Raw genomic sequence first — 19605 nt, forward strand, 5'->3', positions numbered from 1 at the left:
CTTTCTTTATTATATTAATAGTGTTATTTGTACTTTTGTCATCCGAATATGTTGTATAGTTAAATGTAATTTTCATACGACATATAACTATTCAGGTAAAGGTGAGATTTAATGTATTTGGTGTTTTTGATGCACATTAACCTGCTTTTATTGTGTAGGGGCTTCAAAAACAAGTAACCACCGTCGCTTCTATGTGACGTCATCACGTAATGGTTTTCAGTAGCCAGTCGCACTTTCGACACATCAGTTGTACGGTTTTTTATTATTATTACTCATTAAAAATTAGGAAAATGCAATACTTTAACAAAAATAATATGCAGCGTGTTACAATATTATATTTGTTATGAAGATTACTTTTTTTAAATATGTATTTTTACAATTTTTATTTTTTTTCACGAAAGTACCACCTGCTACAGTCGCTTAGCTTGGCTTAGATGGTCATTGAGCTAACATGTGAGTGTCTGTTGGCTTGACAGGTAAAGATTAAAGATAAAGTTTGAATACATTAGTTGTACATTTCCGGCTTTTGAAAACAGGCTCACATTGACGCTAAAGTTTAGCATGTCCTCTGTCAGCCACTGTCAGTAGACATCACCAGGAAGGAGCAGATATAGTACAACATGTCTGCGTGTAAAAGGTTACTTTACGTTGTGAAGCACCGGAGCTTGTGGACGCATGTTCGGAGAAATGTCACAACGTGGTCTCCTGTTGGAGCTGCTTTCAACGCCAAACATCAAAAACGACCGAACTTGTTCGAGAAAAACGTGGTTTGTATTTGTCTTTAAATATGTCTGCTAAGTTTACAACACCTTTACATCAGTGCGTGCAGCTTTACTGAAATAATGTAAATAGAGAGTGCATCAGTCATGACATTCCCAGTGTGTGTGTGTGTGTGTGTGTGTGTGTGTGTGTGGGGGTGGGGGTGTGTGTGTGGGGGTGTGTGTGTGTGTGTGTGTTTGACCTCCTGGTTGCAGGGTTTGTTTGGGGTGCCAGAGCTGAGCTGTCCTGCAGGCTTCCAGGCTGTCACAGACCGAGCTCTGAAGAACACGGAGCGTCTGGTGGAGAACGCCTGTTCTTGTCCTCCAGGCGTTGAGACGGTGGAGTCTTTTGACCAACTCTCAGATGGTTTGTGTAAAGTGGCTGATCTGGTGAGTTTAAACACCCCCCCCCCCCCCCCCCCAAAAAAAAAGCACACTTCTGAGACTGTGCTGCTGCTACCTACAACTCATGTATTCTGCATCATCTGCTTAATTGTGTTATCTGAAGAGTTGTAAGCCTGTCATTGTTCTTGCTATTACAGGCAGACTTTGTGAAAGTGGCACATCCAGATCCAGCGTTTCGCGAGGCTGCAGAGAAGGCCTGCATAGAGATCGGCACGGTTGTGGAGAAGTAAGTGGCACCTTAACAAAGATCTGCACACTACAAATATGCACCCCAGCACATCTAGCTTATGATCTATGATCAACTTGTACAACAGTAAGAAAACGCCGGTCGTTAAAAGACATTAAACAGCTTTAGTACTCGATAGATGTTCATGTTCGCTGGTTGTGTGTTTCAGGCTGAACACCAACGTTGAGCTTTGCAAGAGCCTAAAAATATTGCTGGACAGCCCGGATATTGTGGCTAAACTGGACGCTGATACGAGGTAATTTTTACTGTCATTTTATTTAGTATCTGGATAAATGATTTGTTGTTTATCTCTTCCCATAAATACATCAATGTCTAGTAGTGTATGATGGTAAGTGATTGATTTATTTCTGCCTTTTCTAGACGAGTGGCAGAGCTGTTCCTGTTCGACTTTGAAATCAGTGGAATTCATCTGGATGACAAACTGGTGAGGTGGTCATAATATAGACAAGTAATCAATAATGTGTAAAGACAACATGTTTCTCCTTTATGCAGTGGGATTTTACTGAACTTGGTGCTTGTTTTTTTCCTCTGCAGAGGAAAGAGGCCGTCGCTCTCCACGTGAAGCTGTTGGATCTAAACAACGAGTTTCTGGTCGGCTCTCACCTGCCGAACAGAATTGCGAGGTCTGCGATTCCCGAGCATCTACACATGCACTTTGCAGAAGAAGGAAGCTTCATCCAAATTGGGGGATTACACGCAGACTCCCCCGATGACTTGGTGTGTGCTTTATTTGCTCCGGGTCACCACAAAACCTTTCTCGCTTCTGCTCAGCAGGTGGCACTGTTGCCGTATATTAGATTAAGGGACTTTTTTTAAATTATAGTGGTCAATACTTTCCTGATTAATGATAAAATGAAAGCGTTCGAAACACAAAAAGGAAAGTTTGAAAGCATTTTTTAATGAAATATTGGCTCCTCCCTCCTGGAGGTGCCTATAAAATTGTCCAAATAATCTCTCTCTTACAGTTACGAACTTTAATTTTAAAGATTTACGTTATACAGTTACAAGAAAACTCTTTATTTATATTAACCGTTTTTCTCTAATCTTAATGTCATCATAGTTGTGCCGATGTCTCTCATGAAGGAGGTTAAAAGCTCCGTCCAGACAAAAATTAAAGTAGAGAGATATGATACATTATCGTCTACACATGACCATCCAAAGATCTCTCATCTGTAACTCTGGATTAGCAGATTGCATTCGTTTGTTGATATCTCGCTTAATATTATGTTGTGTCATGAATTTTGCTCTTCATTCTCTCTTCCACCTGCAGGTGCGAGAAATAGCGTACATGATTTACCTTCATCCAAACGCAGATTTGATGGAGTGTCTGGAAGAGCTGCTGAAATGCAGATACAAACTGGCCAAACTGGTCGGCTACGAGTCCTACGGACACAGAGCCCTGAAGGGAACGATGGCCAAGACACCAGGTGGATATACGGCGCGTTGCTTCAGCATCATTATAGATTCTAAGTTGCTCTTATAGTGCGTTAGGCAACTACTTTTTAGATATTTGAACATGCTGCAACTTCATCTTTCTCTCTGTTTGTAGAGGCGGTGATGAGCTTTCTTCATTTGTTGACGGAGAAGCTGTCAGACAGGTACCGTCTACTCCTAAAAGTGTTTGTCAAAGATGTAAAGCTCAGTATTCTGTGACATGGTTTTTATGATGACCGGATATTTTTTTATATATTGTCTTGTAAGACGATGTGACGGCCCTCCCACTGTCTTGGAGGCTGTTATGGCCAACCTCATCAGACATGTGTGAGGGTTGACAGCTGGGCCTTCCAGGTTGTGAAAGCTGTACCGTGTGCTCCGTCTGTCTCTCGTCTTTCTTACAACTCTCATCCATAAAACGACTAATCAACTAAAGAAATCTTAGTTGACTTCGACCAAATATGACTGATAGGATGACTAATCTCCACACATCCGTGCACTGCTTCTTTCATTGCTGGTCTGCTCACTCTGCTTGGTTGGAGTTGGGCTCTGTTGTGGCTGTCTGCATCTTCACTGCACATGTTCCAGTAGTACATGTGTTTGTGTCTTTTGTGGGTTTGTAACCTTTTAAAAACATTAGTTAAGGACCGTAAAATACATCAGCCAGGTCTTGTACGTTGACTTGCTTTGAGCCTGGAGTGTCTGACGATGCTGAGTTTGTGGTGGAATTTGGTTTGACGGGCGAGGAACCAGAATGTTCGGTGTGGAAGTTGTTACAGTTAATGTTGTATTTGCAGCTTTGGTACTAGGTGCTACAGCTCACGCTTTGTTTTGTTCCTGTGAGCCAGTTTTAGTACCTCCTTTCATTGCCGCTCACGCCCTTTGTTTAATAGTTTGTTTTTAAGAAAGTCTCTTGTCTTCCCTCTGTGTCACATTCCCTGAGCCGGCATCCGTAATCTTCAACAGCCCCAGAAATATGCAAGTCAGGTGCACCTGAGACTGTAAATTACCCACAGGTTCGAATGTGAGCACGTTGGCCCGGCAGCCGGTCCAGGGTGTTCCCCTGCCTTCAGCCAAATGCATGCTGGGATAGGTTTCTATTCCCCCCCCACCCTTTGACCCTGGAGACATACATAGGTACAGACTGGAATGACTGCCTCAAGGCAATGAGCTCATAACCGTTTCTCTTTTTCATCTCACAGAACAGCCGCAGACTTTACGATGATGAGGAACATGAAGAAAAAACTCAACCCTCGAAATTCTGTGAGTGATTTTTCTTTTTCTTTTGTTTCGCAACATATTCCGACACATTGAGCTTAATCAGTATTATTTGCCCAATGGTTTAAAGCATTTTGTTTCTATATTAGATTCACTATAATTCAGTGTAGTCTATCGCATGTAAATAAAATACTGCTGGTGTTGTCTCATAGGAGCTCATGCCTTGGGACCATCCGTACCTCAGTGGTGTGTTGCGTGCTGAAAGGTGAGTATCTGATGCCTGCTGTCATTTGATAAAGTCGCCTTGATCAGTATCTTTGAGATGTTTGTAATTCCATATTACTCCGAGGTGTGAGCTGTTGTTGGCTCATCCTCGGGTGTCGGGCGTTATAAAAGGTGTTAGGAGAGAAGTATGGCAGTTGTCCAAGTGTTCTCTCAGACTCCTTTCTAATCCAGGACAATAATATCTGGTATAATCTCCCTCTTCAGCCTGTTGTCACTTTTCAGTGTTTGTGGCTGTGGCATTTTGGGGAATTCATGTTGAGGCCCTGAACCCCAGTGTTTGTTTACATTAGACACACGGCTACATTATGGTGGTCAAACTGTTGCTCCTACACATTTTGTCTCTTCTATTTCTCTGACTGTCATGTGTTGTTATGATGTTATTCTGATTTTTTTTATTTGATGACTAATGCACCAAATATGATTATTGCGAGTAATTAGCAAATAGAAATAGCATGTATTCATGTGGCCTTAAAACATGTTTGATGTACTAGTTGATTTGAGGGAGTTTATAATGTTGAACGTCTCCTGTGACCGACGATGGTTCTGAAACGGTACAATTAATCGCTTAGTTATTTATTAAAGCCAAACATTCACGGTTTCCCGCTCCATAACTGTGTAAATGGAAGAAGGTGTTTTGGTGTTGGACTGTTCTCTGGACACGAGGAAACAATGGAACACATCTGGATCAGTCGAACAGAAGTCAACAGAGGTCCCGGGGACGTTCATGGTCTTAGCGCCCTGTTACTCAAACTCCTTTCTCATTTCAAACTCATTTGAACAGCGATCATCTGCCATTGAGTGTCTCCAACTTGAGCAGACATCTCTGTCCTTAATGAACTGCACATTTCCCTCCCAGCAGTCTCCAGAGACCAATAACACGACAGGCCAAACGTTCCAGAGACGTTTTAGATAAATCTTTATTGCAGACGTTATGGATCCCTCATGTGTCCTTTTGGATTTAAGCTGCCAACAAATCGCCTGCGTATCTGTGTGCTGGTGACTGTTCCCGGGGCTTCTGAGGAGGAGTGGATCTGCTCACTGGTCCTCCTCTCCGTCGTGCCGCCCCTTCATTTCTAATCTTCTCCTGTTTGGTGGTTTTTGGGCTCCGCTAGTTAGCAGAACATTCCTAAAGAAAGGATTGCATTAAAGAGCCGTTCCCCCTCTGAGCTGCTTCTGTTTTCTGCCTCGTACATTTTTAACACGCGTTGATCCAAAAGCTGTTGATCTCTCCCACAAAAAAACACTCGTCAGTCTCTCTCTCGTGACTTTTTCTCCCAATCACTCACTCAATCATTTTCTCTTTATCTCTGCTTGTCCATCAGTGTTCAGACCGCATTGAAACGAGGTCCAGATTGTGTTTGTGCGGTAAACAGAGCCGCGCTCGGCAGCCGCAGTCTGTCAGTCATCACTGATAACACACTACATGTGGTGTTGAAGCTAAACGAGCGTTTACAGCAGCATGAACGCATCCATTTTAAACATGGGGGGCCCCTCTCCTCGCGATGGTCTCTTTGTCCTACCAGTTATCACAAGTGTGGAATGGTCAGGAGAGTTTTAGCCAGACTTGCTCAGCCTGCAAGGAGACATCTACAGAAATGATGCTCATTGTCATTCTTGTATCTGTTTAAATAGTCTGACACTTTCATACACGGAGTAAACTTGAGTCATAAGTCTTTTTATTTTCAAATCCGTTTTGTTGTGGTTTGTTTTGCTCATGGCAGGTACAACATAGAGCCCAGTCTGTACACTCCATATTTGTCTCTGGGCGCCTGCATGGAGGGTTTGAACAACCTCTTCTCCCAGCTGTACGGCGTGTCCCTGATGTCCGAACACGCCAGTGCTGGAGAGGTCTGGAGCGAGGACGTCCGCAAACTGGTAAATCTGACTAATGCAGCCACATGTCTGGGATTGTGTTGGATCAATGCCTCTTTCTAAAATGTTGGTGTTTGAAGTCTGTTCTATGTCTCGTGTTAAAACAAAGACGGCTTTCTACCATGTGGTAGCAAAGGTGTTTATTTCAAAGATCAAAGTTTTTCAATACTATGTGTTTTAATATGTCTTTATGTGTGTGTGTGTGTGTGTGTGTGTTCCCAGGCTGTGGTACATGAGACGGAGGGATTAATGGGATATATCTACTGTGACTTTTTCCACCGGCAGGATAAACCTCATCAGGTGTGCATACACACATCTACAATGTCTTCACAGGTTGTTGATGGTTTCTCCTCAGGAGATAGGCCTCTCCATAGTTTTTAATTCAGCTTTCAGATCAAATATTATTTATCTGCATAACAGAATAAAAGCCCCTTTCACTGACGTAAGGCAACGTGGAACCTTGAAACTGACAAAATGAACAATGAAGACATTGTTGTAATCTGTGACATGCTCTTGTGTTATTTTCTTAATTTAATCAGTGATAAAATATGCAACTGTGTGATTGTTTTTTTTTGTTTTTTTGTTTTTTTTTAATCAATCGTCCCTTCTTCCTCCTCCTCTCAGGACTGTCACTTCACCATCCGCGGCGGCCGCCGGTGCACGGAAACGGGTCAGTACCAGCTCCCAGTCGTGGTGCTGATGTTGAGTCTGCCCCACCCGACCAAGAGAGCCCCCACCCTGCTCACTCCCGGCATGATGGAGAACCTCTTCCATGAGATGGGACACGCCATGCACTCCATGCTGGGACGCACCCGCTACCAGCATGTGACGGGTGAGCTGCGAGCACAGATCGGAGACTGAAACCATGTGCAACTTACAAAACTTATTTTTGAAATATTACATCTCCGTAGAAATGATAAATGACCAAGTAAGACAAAGATATATGAGCATTGTACACGTGTGTCATTCAAACTGTTTACCTGGCAGAAGATTTGACATTTTATGAGCTGGGTATCTGAAAATGATGTCAAAAGCAGGAATTGTGTTGTAACATATGGAGCGTCTAAGTTATTCATAACAGAGTGGCAAATTAAAAATGGAGTGTAAATGTGATAGACGAGCCCAGAGCTTTAGATCATGCTTGGCAGGTAAAGCTGTCATTCAATACAGTTTCTCTTGTCAGTTAAAGCTGATGGATGTCTTCTTCGGTAATAGAAGATCCCAAAACTATTTATTTTACACTAATAACAGTATCCATGAACTCAACTTCAGGCTGTTTTCTTGATGGACACCATATTTACAGCTGTTTAGACATGCTACTTTAATTACTATTGTGTCTGAAAGCTCACGGCAGTCACATCACCTGTAACTTTAATCATATCTTTTTTTTTTCCTCTAAATCTCTCTTTCTATCAGATGTTGTTCTTGATATTCCGTTAAAACGACACACAGTACCGAGCACAGTCGGGTCGATTCTGGAGTGATTTGGTCAGACCTCCTTGTGTTTTAGTTTTTGTGTTCTTGTCTCTGAGCTCTGACGTCCTCTCCTCCAGGAACCAGATGTGCGACTGACTTCGCTGAAGTCCCGTCCATCCTCATGGAGTACTTTGCCACCGACTACAGAGTCATCAGCCAGTTTGCACGCCATTATGAAACTGGACAGGTACACCGAAACCCTCAGATTCACCATCACCTTGAACCACTGAAATATTACTCAATAGTTGTAGAGAGATATTCAATACATCAGGATTATACTAATATTAACACCTTCATTTTAGCTGTGACATTATTTATAAAGATTGAGTGACATCTGCAGTTATCGTGACTAAAAGGATGCACTCGGATGAGATGAAATGATGTCTTTCTGTCTGGTTTCTTCCGTCTGTGTCATTGTCTACTCAGCGTCTCCCTCAGAGTTTGGTGGCTCGCCTGTGTGAGTCAAAGAAGGTGTGCGGAGCCGCAGACACCCAGCTGCAGGTATGATGACCAACCACACACACACACACACACACACACACACGCATCACTTCCAATTATATCTAAAAGTATGTTTCACTTTCACAAGAACACACAACTGCAGAAAGACTGCTCGCTGTGTGATCAACAATCCATCAAGTACAAAAGCCTCCGGTCCGTTTTTTAATGTGTCTCATCATAAACATTTAACAGCATCTTGTGGTTGAAAGGCCTGCACAGGCTTTGTATCATTAAACCGACACAGAGCTTAATTATTAAACCATATTACCTTAGTTTTCCTTGTTGAAGACTGCTGGTTTGTCTTTTAGCTGTTTTAACGAACAGGGATTCCACTTAAACTACTTTAATATTGTTATTAATGGTTGATGAAAACTGTATTCATTTTCTTAGCAGAAAATAAATAGAGTTCTTTCTGTTTTTTTCTTGTGCAGATTTTCTATGCGGTGTTGGACCAGATCTACCACGGCCAGCCTCAGAACCAGACCACCACAGAGATCCTGGAGGAGATGCAGCAGAAATTCTACGGCTTGCCTTACGCGCCCAATACGGTACATCTCCAGCTGAGTGGCTTGTCTCTAATACCGTGTCTTTAGATGGATTACAGTCTTTGGGGTTTGATAATTTGGGGAAAGTTCTGTTCTTTGGTTCCCTAAAGACAAACTTGGACAAGGACTCCTTTCAGCTTTCTACTCTTTCTCCTTCTCTTTCCTTTCTCCCTGGTTTTATATCTCTTACCAAGGCACAGCAGCGTTTAACGGATTAAAGCCTCTTTTTTTTTTTTTGAAGCCCTGCTAAAATCACAAAGCGGAGGTAAACTCTGAATGAGCTCTCCCTGGGGGAAATATTTGAAACTCTTCCTCCCGGTCCTTTAATGAAAAAAGCTCTCTATTTCCCCCACTTTTGCAGCTGTGGGCGAGTGGGTGAGGCAAAGGAGGGAGAAGTCATAAAGCATTTACTCCGGGCTGTAATTATGTGGGGTTCCATCAGGAATAGAGATTACAGAACTTCTGTATATTCTCCAGGGCAGCGTCCTCCCACTCTTCTTCTCGTGTCCTGCTCCCTCTCTCCAGAGGTTGTGCTTTATGTCATATAGTCTCTTCAACGTTTCAAACCCCACACTGAAAGATCTAACAGACACCTCGCCCCGTGTGCACAGCCAACCACAGCACGATCCTTTTTCCTCATTTGAACTCGGCAGAAACTGAAGGATGATTGCGGCGCTTTAAGTTTCATGTATTGGATCATCGTTGGATCAGAGCGAGTGAAAACAGATTTGTTTAGATCCTTCAATGACAGACTCTACTTAAGCTTGTTTCTTTTAAAAAATGTGCCCTCTGTTTCTTTCTCTCTCTCTCTCTCCTCGTGGAAACGCGGCTCAGGCAAAGTTTCCACAGCAAAGTGAACTTTTGAGTGGCTAATAGGTTACGGAGAGCGCGGATTGTAAACATTAGGGTGATGCTGACATGTGTATAGTTTATAGAGCAGGGCTATCATTTCCCACTGTGTGCAGAGAGAGAAAGAGGATCAGCTGTAAGTAACACACACCACATGCTCACCCTTGAGCCGAAGATAATATTTGGAAATAAATGGCAGAAAGCAAGATGTTCTGCTCGCTGTGTTGACATTTCTTTAATCTGCTATTCTTGGCTTGAATGCTTCATGATCTCCCCCCCCTTTTTTTGTTTTTTAATGAGCAGTGTTTTTAATGCACACTCAAGCACATTTAATCCACACTTTCCTGTGGAAATGTGAACGCACCACGAGTTGAGTTTAGACGGAACAAAACGTGTCTTTTATCTCACTTACAAGAGGAACGGAGTTAAAAGCCTGCGCTGACTTTGTCTCCTCCTTGAACGTCGGGATCAAAAGGACATCTCGCTGACATGTCGTCCACTTGCACTCGCACACTAACGTTGACATTAATCATTTGATGTGAGGCAATGGGGCGGTTTGGAAACGGAGAGGAAGCCTGAAGATCATTTATGTGGCACGTTTGAAGTGTTTACAGCGTAAAACCAAACAGCTCTTCAATAGATTTGTATTTGTTTCCAGTATATGAGGACATACAGGGAAGCCAAAGAGTCTCCAAATGAAAGGCTGGATTTAAGACTTGAGCAACAAAAAGTCCAAATATGAATATTTATTGATGTTGCTTTCACGAATCAGAATAATTGATGCACAATTTTGTTTTGTCAGTTGTGTGAATTAGCTTCAAGCCGCTATAACAGACTTCTAATCCACATGACTGAAGGCACCGCTGCGTTCAGCTGACACAGCAAACTTTAGCGTTAGCTTGCCCGCGGTCTTTCTGAGCCAGAGCGGCCCCTCAGGAGAGCGTTCTCCTCTTATTAGAAGCCACCGCAGCCCAGAGCAGCTCGTCCAGTCAACACTTTCAAGCTTAATCGTTTCTAACGCTGCTGGATCGCCCAGCTGTTTTTAACGTTTATTACACTTTGAGATCCAGTAACATCAGTTTGAAGGTATTTTTGTAGCATGAACGTTAAATACAGGATTTTAAGTTTGTTGTTTTCTGGCTTTTTCGTGATATTATTTTAATTCAGTCCTTGTTTCACTCCAATGACTTTAAACTGCTTTATAAACACAAGGTTAATACATTTTTTATCAGAATAATAAAGTCGGTATAATTCAAAACTGATGAAACAGACTTTTTAATGAATTATTTATGTGTTAATATTATAAATACACAACGCCTTTATATAAAGTATGAACTCGGGTCTCCCTTGGAAATTAGATCTCAATGAGACCGCTCTAGTTATTATGTTTATATTAACAAAGGATCGCGTGTAAGTTGAAAAGATTAGCTCATACTGATGAGCCCACAGAGAACCCGACTGCTGGTCCCCTCAGATATTTAGCTTCTTTCAGCTCAGTGTTTTGGTATTGCACCACAACGTTTTTGTGCCAGGAGCTCAACGCCGTTTGGTTCTCTTTGTATTCCTTTAAAGACAAATTCAATAAACGTGTCTCTCCTCACACGACCTCTCTTCCAAACCAACTGGACCAGAGTGTGGGCCGAAACTGGAGCATGCGCAGTCGGCACGGTCACAGACGTCGTGCTGCACATTGCCGTTACAGAAATTATGAAAAGGCCTCAAGGCATTCTCATTAAACATCCTTTGCATTAGACAATTATTTCCCTTGAGTATAAATCATAAAGCTGTTTAAAGTGGCGGGAGGCGTCTGCAGTCTGTTATGATTCTGTTAACTGTGTCTTCTCTAAATGGCTGAATGTTTGAGTGTTTGCCAGCCGAATTCCCCCAGAGTCCCCGTTTGCAGAGATCCCCCCCCCCCCCCCCCCCCCCGCAGAAGAGAGGAGAAGGGGGCTTTCTACCATTTAGGAATTTCCATGATTTGGCCTTTTTAAAGAAGGAGCTGTCAGGTTGTGATTTAATGTTTTGTTGCCGAGGTTTATTGGAGGAAAAGGTGTATTTATGCCAACAGCATAATGGCATCAATAAAGATGAAACAAGCGTTTGATGTAATTGTCAGCAGACATTTAATAGTTGTATGATTCAATTTAGTTGTAGTGCCAAAACTAAGTACGGTTTTTTTGTTTCGTTTTTCAATTTCACTGTACGGAGATGTTTTTCTGCCCAGTTGAAGTGTCATCTGTAGTTAATATTTAGTTTTCCTGGGATAGTTCGCTGCGGTCATGGAACAGCTTCAACCGTTTTCTTTTTTTACGAGCAGAAACATTTTAAGCCTTTTACGGCTGTGATGTCGTCCTCTTCCACACTGCTCCCTCACCACACTCTGCTGTCACATCCACTCTGGTAGAAGTAGAACCTGCTGACGTGCAGATTCTTTTTGAGATGCCCTGTCTGAAGGTGATAATGTTGTGGCTACATTTTTTTATTTATTTTTTTTTTTTTTTCCTCCACAGGCGTGGCAGCTGAGATTCAGCCACCTGATTGGCTACGGGGCCAAGTACTACTCCTACCTCATGTCCCGCGCCGTGGCCTCAATGGTGTGGAAACAGTGCTTCGTTCAGGACCCTTTAAACAGGTGAGACAGCTGCTCATGGTTAAAACATTCAATAACAGAATATCAAATTAAGCATGCAGAAATGGGAGGAAAAATGTTCAACTTCCCTCGAACAAGAATGTGAATATCCTCGACTTCTTCACTCTTTTACTCTTTTGAGTCACTCGTTACCTTGTGTTCCTGGTGGGAGAGGCACACGGATGGTGTAAAAGCGCTGAGACAAATGCCTTCCGACAGGCCGTCTTCCCCTGTTTACCATTAAAGTCTCCGTCGTCTGACATTGAACATGACGTTAATATGAAACTCACGCCGACTTGGCAGGTTTGTGATATAATTCACAGAAGTGTTTGCCTTTGGACAAAGCACAAACGCTTTGTTTGAAAAACGAACCCTCTACCGTGGAGCCCCACAGCGTTCCCCCCCCTCCGCCTCTCGTTTCTTTTCCTTTGCTGTCTTCCCTTTCCCTCTGAGATTGCTTTAGTTCCACCTGTAGTTGTCAGATCTCTTGTTTCCTGTCACCGGTGTGTTGTGAACAGGCAGCTTAGGAGACTCGGCCCCTGGGCTCCGAGTGGCAGTGGTGGAGCTTGTTGGCGGCATAATTCAGGTGTCTGTAACCTCATCTCTTTCTCTCTTCTGTGTTTGTCTTTCTCTTTGTCAGGGACATGGGTGAGCGTTACCGTCGGCAGATGCTGGCCCATGGAGGAGCCAAGGAGCCCATGCTGATGGTGGAAGGTAACTTCACCATGTCCAATACTTTTTTCCCCAAGATGTTTGAAGAATCTTTTTAGATTTACCCATAAAATTCAACAAAGCTCATTATTTTAGGACCAGTTTATCTGAACATGTTTGGGTTACATCAGGCTTCTAGGCCTCAGTTCTGCTAATATTTTTGGGCTCCCGGCTCACCTTTTGACCCCATCGCCTTAAGATAACAGTCGCCCCACCTTGTGCAAGACACCTTCTCTTCTCCAGGCAGATTGAGCTCATTTGTACCATCTTTAAAATGTTTTAAGATTCCCCAGAGTTCATCTCCAGGTTTCCTTCGGTTTAGGAATTAAAGTGTCAATCCATTGGCTAAAATTACTGTCGCATTATGCTGTGGGATTTATTTCGACAGCCTGGAGGGTCAACTGCTCTAAAATGTGTTTTTTTTCCAGCAGTCTGTGAGGCAGAAAATCATCCTTGAAAGACGACATACTGATTACGAGTTAGAATGTGCGTCAAAGTAAAAAGTTAGATAATAAAAGTAACCTTCTTTTATTTACCAGTTATTTTTCAAATGTGTAAAAGGGTTATAAAATATTATAGAGGAAGAAGAAATAAATAAATTACATGACAAATAGATGAATAAAAAACGACACATGAAAACAGTAAAGATTGCTATATATTCGAGTACCATGAGACAACTGTGAACCCAATTTCTCCCACAAAGAATTATCAATCTACAGCATAAACATGAAAATATGTATTTATATATCAAGTAAGATTGACAAGTGTACTTGGTGTCCATTACAGTCCGTAAGCCTCACCAGTAACGACGGTATTGAACATCACCTGAGGGGAATCGTAGCTTGAGTTCATTAGTCGGGTCGGGTGTTGCTGCTGTTGTGGTTTGGCTCGCTCTGTGCTTGAGCTCCCACAATGGCACCTATTTACCGATCTGACACACCTCCCAATGTTTCTCATCTTTGTTTACAACAGCAACCCAGAGACGCAGCCAGTCCTGCTGCGGTATAAATTGTCGTGTCAGCTCCCTCTGGCAACCATACGCTATTCATGCTAGTCCAAAAGAAATCATAGCTCAAAGACATTATGCTGCTTTTCTTTTTTAAAACAGACAAAATCCAGAAGGCAGGAAATATAGACATGGATGATTATGGGTTTGAACCATAAAAAACCACTGACTCTGCAGGGTTAAAACACAGACCGGTACATTCAACTTTGTGTTTAACCAACATTTTTCAGCCATGCCAGCAGCGCGGCTCTAGAGACGGCATTGTCAGTCAGTTGGTCTACCACGTCGGTGACGACTCAAACTGCTCAACTGTTGGACGGAGTACCGTGAATTCTTTTGTTCCTCCCTGAACTTTAATAACTTTGGTGGGAACTTTTCAACCAATAAATCAGTTAATAAACACATAACAGACATTCAGGGCTGGTCCTCTGTCGGGGGTATCCTCCCCTGCCACACATTCTTTATTTTATTTTTAATAAATCTGTTTTCATCACTGAACTAGCTCCATCATCAAGTCAAAAGCTCAGTTTGTCAAATAATTTGTATTGCGATCAAATACCTGCAAAGCTAAAGGCATTCCCATCAGTCTCAGCTGTACGTTGTGTTTTAGCACGAAGTAGCAAATGTTAGCATGCTAACACGCTAAACTACGATAGTGATCATGAACTATATACCTGCTACACATCGGCATGTTATCATTGTGACGTTGTGTGTAGCCAAACATGTTAGCGTGTGTACTTCCTCACAGAGCCGCTAGCATGGCTGTAGACTTGTGTTTGGATATCTTCCGGTGCGTCTGTTTGTAACCGTCAAACTGACTGTTAATCAGGTTATGTCATTCTCAGCAGAAGATGTAGTTTCTTCCAATAGACATGACGGGGCAAAACAAACGACTTCCTCCTGTTTCTCTTCCCTTCCTCCTCCCCTACTTCAGCAGTCACTGTGGCATGTCTGGACAGGACAACAGAGGCGAGGGATTAGTAAGATCAGGTGACATTTGGGAGTGGACTGTAAATCTCTCCCTCAGGGTCACCTCCTCGCTCCTCCTCCAGATTGTCCCTTTGGCAGCTCCGACTAAGGGCTGCGCCCAGCTTCTGAAATTACCGCCACCAACCGATCAAGTCCTTGTTATTAGATCTACTGTCCAAATAACTGTTGTTGAACTGTCAATATTTGCGTTTATGGCTCCCTTTTGAAGTGAGCGCTACTCTAATTATAGGCCGAGGCCCATGTGTGCGGAATAGTTATCCGGGTCATATTGATCTCTCCGGCTGTCATTCCCAGCCATAAGTCATCGTACAAGCCTTCTGCAAAAATGTCTGCTTGGGGGAATAACACCAACGCAAAATGATTTCATTTTGCAACAGAAAATAGATTCAGAGCCTTGAAGTGGTTAGATGCCATTTCTAGTCTCGCATGTTTGGCAAATTTCCATTGTACATATTGTTTTGTCCACTCTGTGCACCTGCGTTTATGATAATCATCTGAAACCCATTTCTTTCTTTTTTTTTTAAATCATAATATCTATTCCATGTCTGGAGAAACACTCAAACGTATTTAAAGAGACTCATTCAGCCGCCTCAGCTGGCTACATATGTCCTCGTGATTTACATTGAGATCATGAAAACCACAGTCAGATTGATAAAAGGACATCGGTGCATGTGCTGAAACATTTAGATCTTCTCCACTCTTCACTGCGGGGTTGAGAGGTTCATAGCAACCATCTTGAATTCCTATTCGGGAACGGAAAACGGGTTTGAATAAGAACAGCCCTTTTTACATCAAACGCAGTATTTAGGCCAGAAGAAGGACGCAGACTCCAGATCCGACCCACTACGCATAATTCTTTCAAACAAAGAGCCCTGTACACATGGTGGTGTGTAACATTTCGCTGCGATCCCCTTTGGCGAGGTGGTGGACGGGGGCACCCGGGGAACCGGAGCAGACCCGGGCGAGGCTGGTCTAGAGGCCAGACTTTATCTGCTTGGCTCCCTCCCCACCGCTGGATGTTTCCCAGGAAAGACCAGTGTTGAAACGTAAACCCAGAGCGGCAGCGCAAGGTACCGAGTGAAATAAGTCCAAGGAAAAAGTGAGAGTAAGAGGGAAGAACAAGGCGAGAGAGAGAAAGGTGAACCTCGGCTCCTGCCACAGAGAGGGCTTTCATGGCCCAGACTGTTCCCAGAGCCCCGACCGCCGAGCTCAGAAAATGGATCTACTCCGGCTCAGTAGCTGAGCTCTTTGTCTGAGGGCAGCGTGGCTGAATAGTTCATACGACCGCTTGCACAGTCGCTAATAAAACCCCCAAGAGCACGGTGGTCCGCACGGTCCCACAGCACTGTTGTGACAATGATGTTTAGTTCGGCCTGAACCAGAGGAGAGAAACTTCACAGCGAAGATGTGAAGCTGCAAAATTCATAATTTACAGCCCTTACATAAAAGCAGACATGATTTGTGATGAAAATGATCCTCCAGGTCTAGAGGGAAGTGTCTCCTCCGTGATTTAGCCTTTTGATGACTCCAGCGCTGTGAAGACAATAGTAATACAAGTTTTCAAGGCGACGTATCATGAAAGACTCGCTTTTTCAGTGCTTGTGTCTTCCAACCCACAAACTGTAAAATAAGACAACCCAGTCAGGTTTCTTTGTTGGCTTCCTGTATCTGTCACATGCAGGCTCATTAGAATATACAGCCCACGGCTTGAGAACTACCTTTGCAGTGATTCATCATATTTAGCCAATCAGAGCAAACGTGGCTTTTTAATGAGGGAGGCGTAAAGAGGCGAGCGCTAAAACTGAGCTTTTCAGACAGAGAGTGGGTTCAGGTTCATTCAGACAGAAAGTTGTTGAAGCTTTTGTGTGATGGAAATCTCACCAAAAGGATGATTTTTAAAATAATTTCACCATGTTGACTTAGTTTAGCATGTTAGTATTCTAACATTTGCAAAAACAAAGTACCGCTACGTATTGGACAGTAAAGTATTGGACAGACCAACATCACTAGTTGCGCTTCTTGCATGGCTATATATTAGCATAAAAACTAAGATACATGCGTTTCTCAGTTGCAATAATCAGATTTAGCATTTTGTCACAGATTAATTTTCTGCACGTTTAAGTGTGGAACATTTTCCCACATTAAAGCGCTGGTGTACTGAGTTTTGTAAGGTTTATCCTCAATACCATTGCAGGGTTTTCTTTTGTGAAGGCACTTAGCCAACAAAGAGCCTCCCTGTGCAGCGTTTGTCATCACCCTTGTCTCGCTTTACTTTCTGGGCCTGTCTTAAGTGCTGTTTGTAGAAAAAGCTTCCTGAACTTCAAAGGAGTAATTACAGAGGCAGTGAGCCAAAGTTTGCCTCCAGGTTTGACAGAAGTAACTGCTTTTCACACCTCGACATGTTTCAAATGGTTACAAGCAGCAGCTGAACGGCTTCTGAGGCAGCCAGGAACACGTTTTGAAAATGTGTGATCGGCAACTCTTAAAGTGACTTAAAGCTCCGCGCGCTAGTCGTTGTACGAGTGTTTTTTTTTCGTACGCATACATGGAATGTGACGCTACAGAGGCTCAAGTTACTGCACTCTGCAGTTTGTTCCCTTTTTTTTTTTTTTTAAATGCACAAATGTGGCGTACTGCTGCTCCCCCTGCGAGTGGGCTTAATTGGCCAATAAAAGCAACCAATTAAATCATGAAAGAAGTGAGCACAGCCAAGCCCAAGAGACCGGGATCAATGGCTCTTATACAACAGCTCAGCCCTCCGATTGGTTAAAGACACTTTCCAACCACGCTGATTAGTGCTCTAATAGCAGAACAGCCGTATTCTGCTATTGGTGCACTAAAAGTGTGAAAGAGCTTCCTACACATACTTCATGAGAGCCAATAAATCAATATATGTGTATTTGTAGAAAAGATGCACGACTCCAGAGGTTGTTGTTTACTTTGACTAACGAGCCTTCAACCCCATGTTCAAGATTTCCCCCCAAAATGGGTTTACTGTTCTGTGAATCTGTTCTTAAAAGAATGTATCTCAGCAGACACTTTACCACCAAAACTGGGCGGTAACTCAGATGTTTGATGATTTCAACCAGCAGTAGCTGCAGGCTGGGCAACATTTCTACTGAGATCTTGTCCCCAGAGCCGTCATTACCGAGGCTCAGAGCCACACAGAGGTCTTCATCTGACTGATAGCCATCGCCCACCACCCTTGAAGTAGATAGATTACTCTGTGTATGTTCTCCTGTGAGAGATTAAGCTCTGTTTACTGGCAAGATATTTAACTTTCAAGTGTAAGTGTAACTGTAGAAAGATATTAGGGCAAGTTGCAGCTTCAGGGTCAGAGGGAGGAAACGGCAACGGATTTAAATATTCACTAAAATGTCCATGTTGAGTCATTTTGTTATTAAAGCAGGTGGCTAAAATGAGTTTCCATTTCTCAGTGGAAAGAATCTCTCTGCTCTGTATTGAGAGAATAGCTATTTCAGACTAGAAGAGGCCGTGAACGTGTGACTTGAACGTTCCCACACCAGCTGAGGAAGATCGGGCAGGAATAGAGAGCGAGTGCTGCACTTCGCTTCCCAACAAGTACTCTTGAGCGAGGTGCTCAACCGCCAACAGCTCCAGTGGGGCTGCTCAGCGGCCAAACTGCAAAGCAGGGATACAGTTGTTAAGAAAGATCCACTGTTTGTTTTTTTGTTTCACACTTTTTTTTTGTCGTGTGTCTTTTAACACCTGCCCAAACTCTGCTGGCCAAGTTGGCCCCGAGATGACTGTAATGGGTAGAAGACCGGGTCCTCAATGGCCGTGTCAGCGCCATTATGAATGGAAATGGAAACTCTTAAATACGAGATGACTCACAAGGCAAAGCCTCTGTCCTAAGACTCTCCTAACAAAGGACACAAAGCAAAGCCTATGTTTGGTTTGGCTCTGCGTTTCCTCGGTGCGTCGCCAAGAGTGAGTTTCAGAGGTCTGCCCACTGTGATGCTGTCAACTCATACAGTATCTGTTCAGAGGTACTGCTGCTGTAAACCAGAATACATTAAACATGGATTCATAATGGCAGGCAGTGATGGTTAGGAAAAGCCTTAAGTTGCATACGGGTGATAAACCCTCTGGTGGTGTTCCCTCTGTGGACTGCACAGCTCCACCATTAACCTCTGTGGTGCCTCCATTTACTTCAGTGCTCACCTGTTTACAGCGTGCTGATGGTGCCCTGTCGGTGTGTTATGTCAGACTCAGCACCACCTCCTTGTGTGTATCTATAAAAGCCGCTTCTCCCATCAGATACTCCTCCACGATGTTGTTATGACTTTGAGGTTATCGGTGCATTCCTCTCAAACTCTCCCAGGGATGTGGGCTGAGAACAGACTCACTCCTCACGGCTCATTGTTGCGCCTCTCTTCATCTCCTGGCGCTGACACCCGCAGCTGTTGGTGATGAGAAGCCGGCGAGGGCGCTATTGTTTACCCGACTTACCTCTTTCATGATCACGCCTCCCTTTGCTTCTCTCTCTCTCGCTCTCTTTATCCTCTCCTTTACTTTAACTTATTACATTTTTTTATGATATATATATTTATATATATATATACTATACCTTGACTTCTAATTACATTTTTATGGTATGCTGTGTAAAGATTTTCATGGTATACTATACCATCATATTCATATATATTCATATATAT

General features: G+C 43.1%; 1 protein-coding gene across 1 annotated transcript; it reads left to right on the plus strand.

Moving 5' to 3' along the window:
- Nucleotides 1–441: 441 nt before the first annotated feature.
- LOC116390973 (mitochondrial intermediate peptidase) lies at nucleotides 442–19444 on the plus strand. Its single transcript, XM_031861141.1, has 18 exons — nucleotides 442–767; nucleotides 975–1148; nucleotides 1301–1389; nucleotides 1559–1645; nucleotides 1771–1834; nucleotides 1945–2127; nucleotides 2681–2837; nucleotides 2960–3008; nucleotides 4047–4107; nucleotides 4275–4327; nucleotides 6069–6222; nucleotides 6442–6519; nucleotides 6844–7051; nucleotides 7773–7882; nucleotides 8122–8196; nucleotides 8628–8744; nucleotides 12101–12222; nucleotides 12860–19444. The coding sequence occupies exons 1-18, from the start codon at nucleotides 621–623 to the stop codon at nucleotides 12987–12989; spliced, it is 2058 nt and encodes a 685-aa protein (XP_031717001.1). The 5' UTR covers nucleotides 442–620; the 3' UTR covers nucleotides 12990–19444.
- The last annotated feature ends 161 nt before the right edge of the window (nucleotides 19445–19605 follow it).

This window comes from Anarrhichthys ocellatus, unplaced genomic scaffold, assembly GCF_004355925.1.
Source record: "Anarrhichthys ocellatus isolate YVR2014 unplaced genomic scaffold, GSC_Weel_1.0 scaffold24, whole genome shotgun sequence".
Lineage (NCBI taxonomy): Eukaryota > Metazoa > Chordata > Actinopteri > Perciformes > Anarhichadidae > Anarrhichthys > Anarrhichthys ocellatus.

Bases quoted from the DNA above. Each gene is read 5' to 3' on its own strand.
- LOC116390973 (XM_031861141.1), top strand. From the start codon at position 621: ATGTCTGCGTGTAAAAGGTTACTTTACGTTGTGAAGCACCGGAGCTTG. The intron at 2,128-2,680 runs GTGTGTGCTTTA...TTCCACCTGCAG, and splicing joins CAGACTCCCCCGATGACTTG to GTGCGAGAAATAGCGTACAT. The intron at 12,223-12,859 runs GTGAGACAGCTG...TCTCTTTGTCAG, and splicing joins GTTCAGGACCCTTTAAACAG to GGACATGGGTGAGCGTTACC.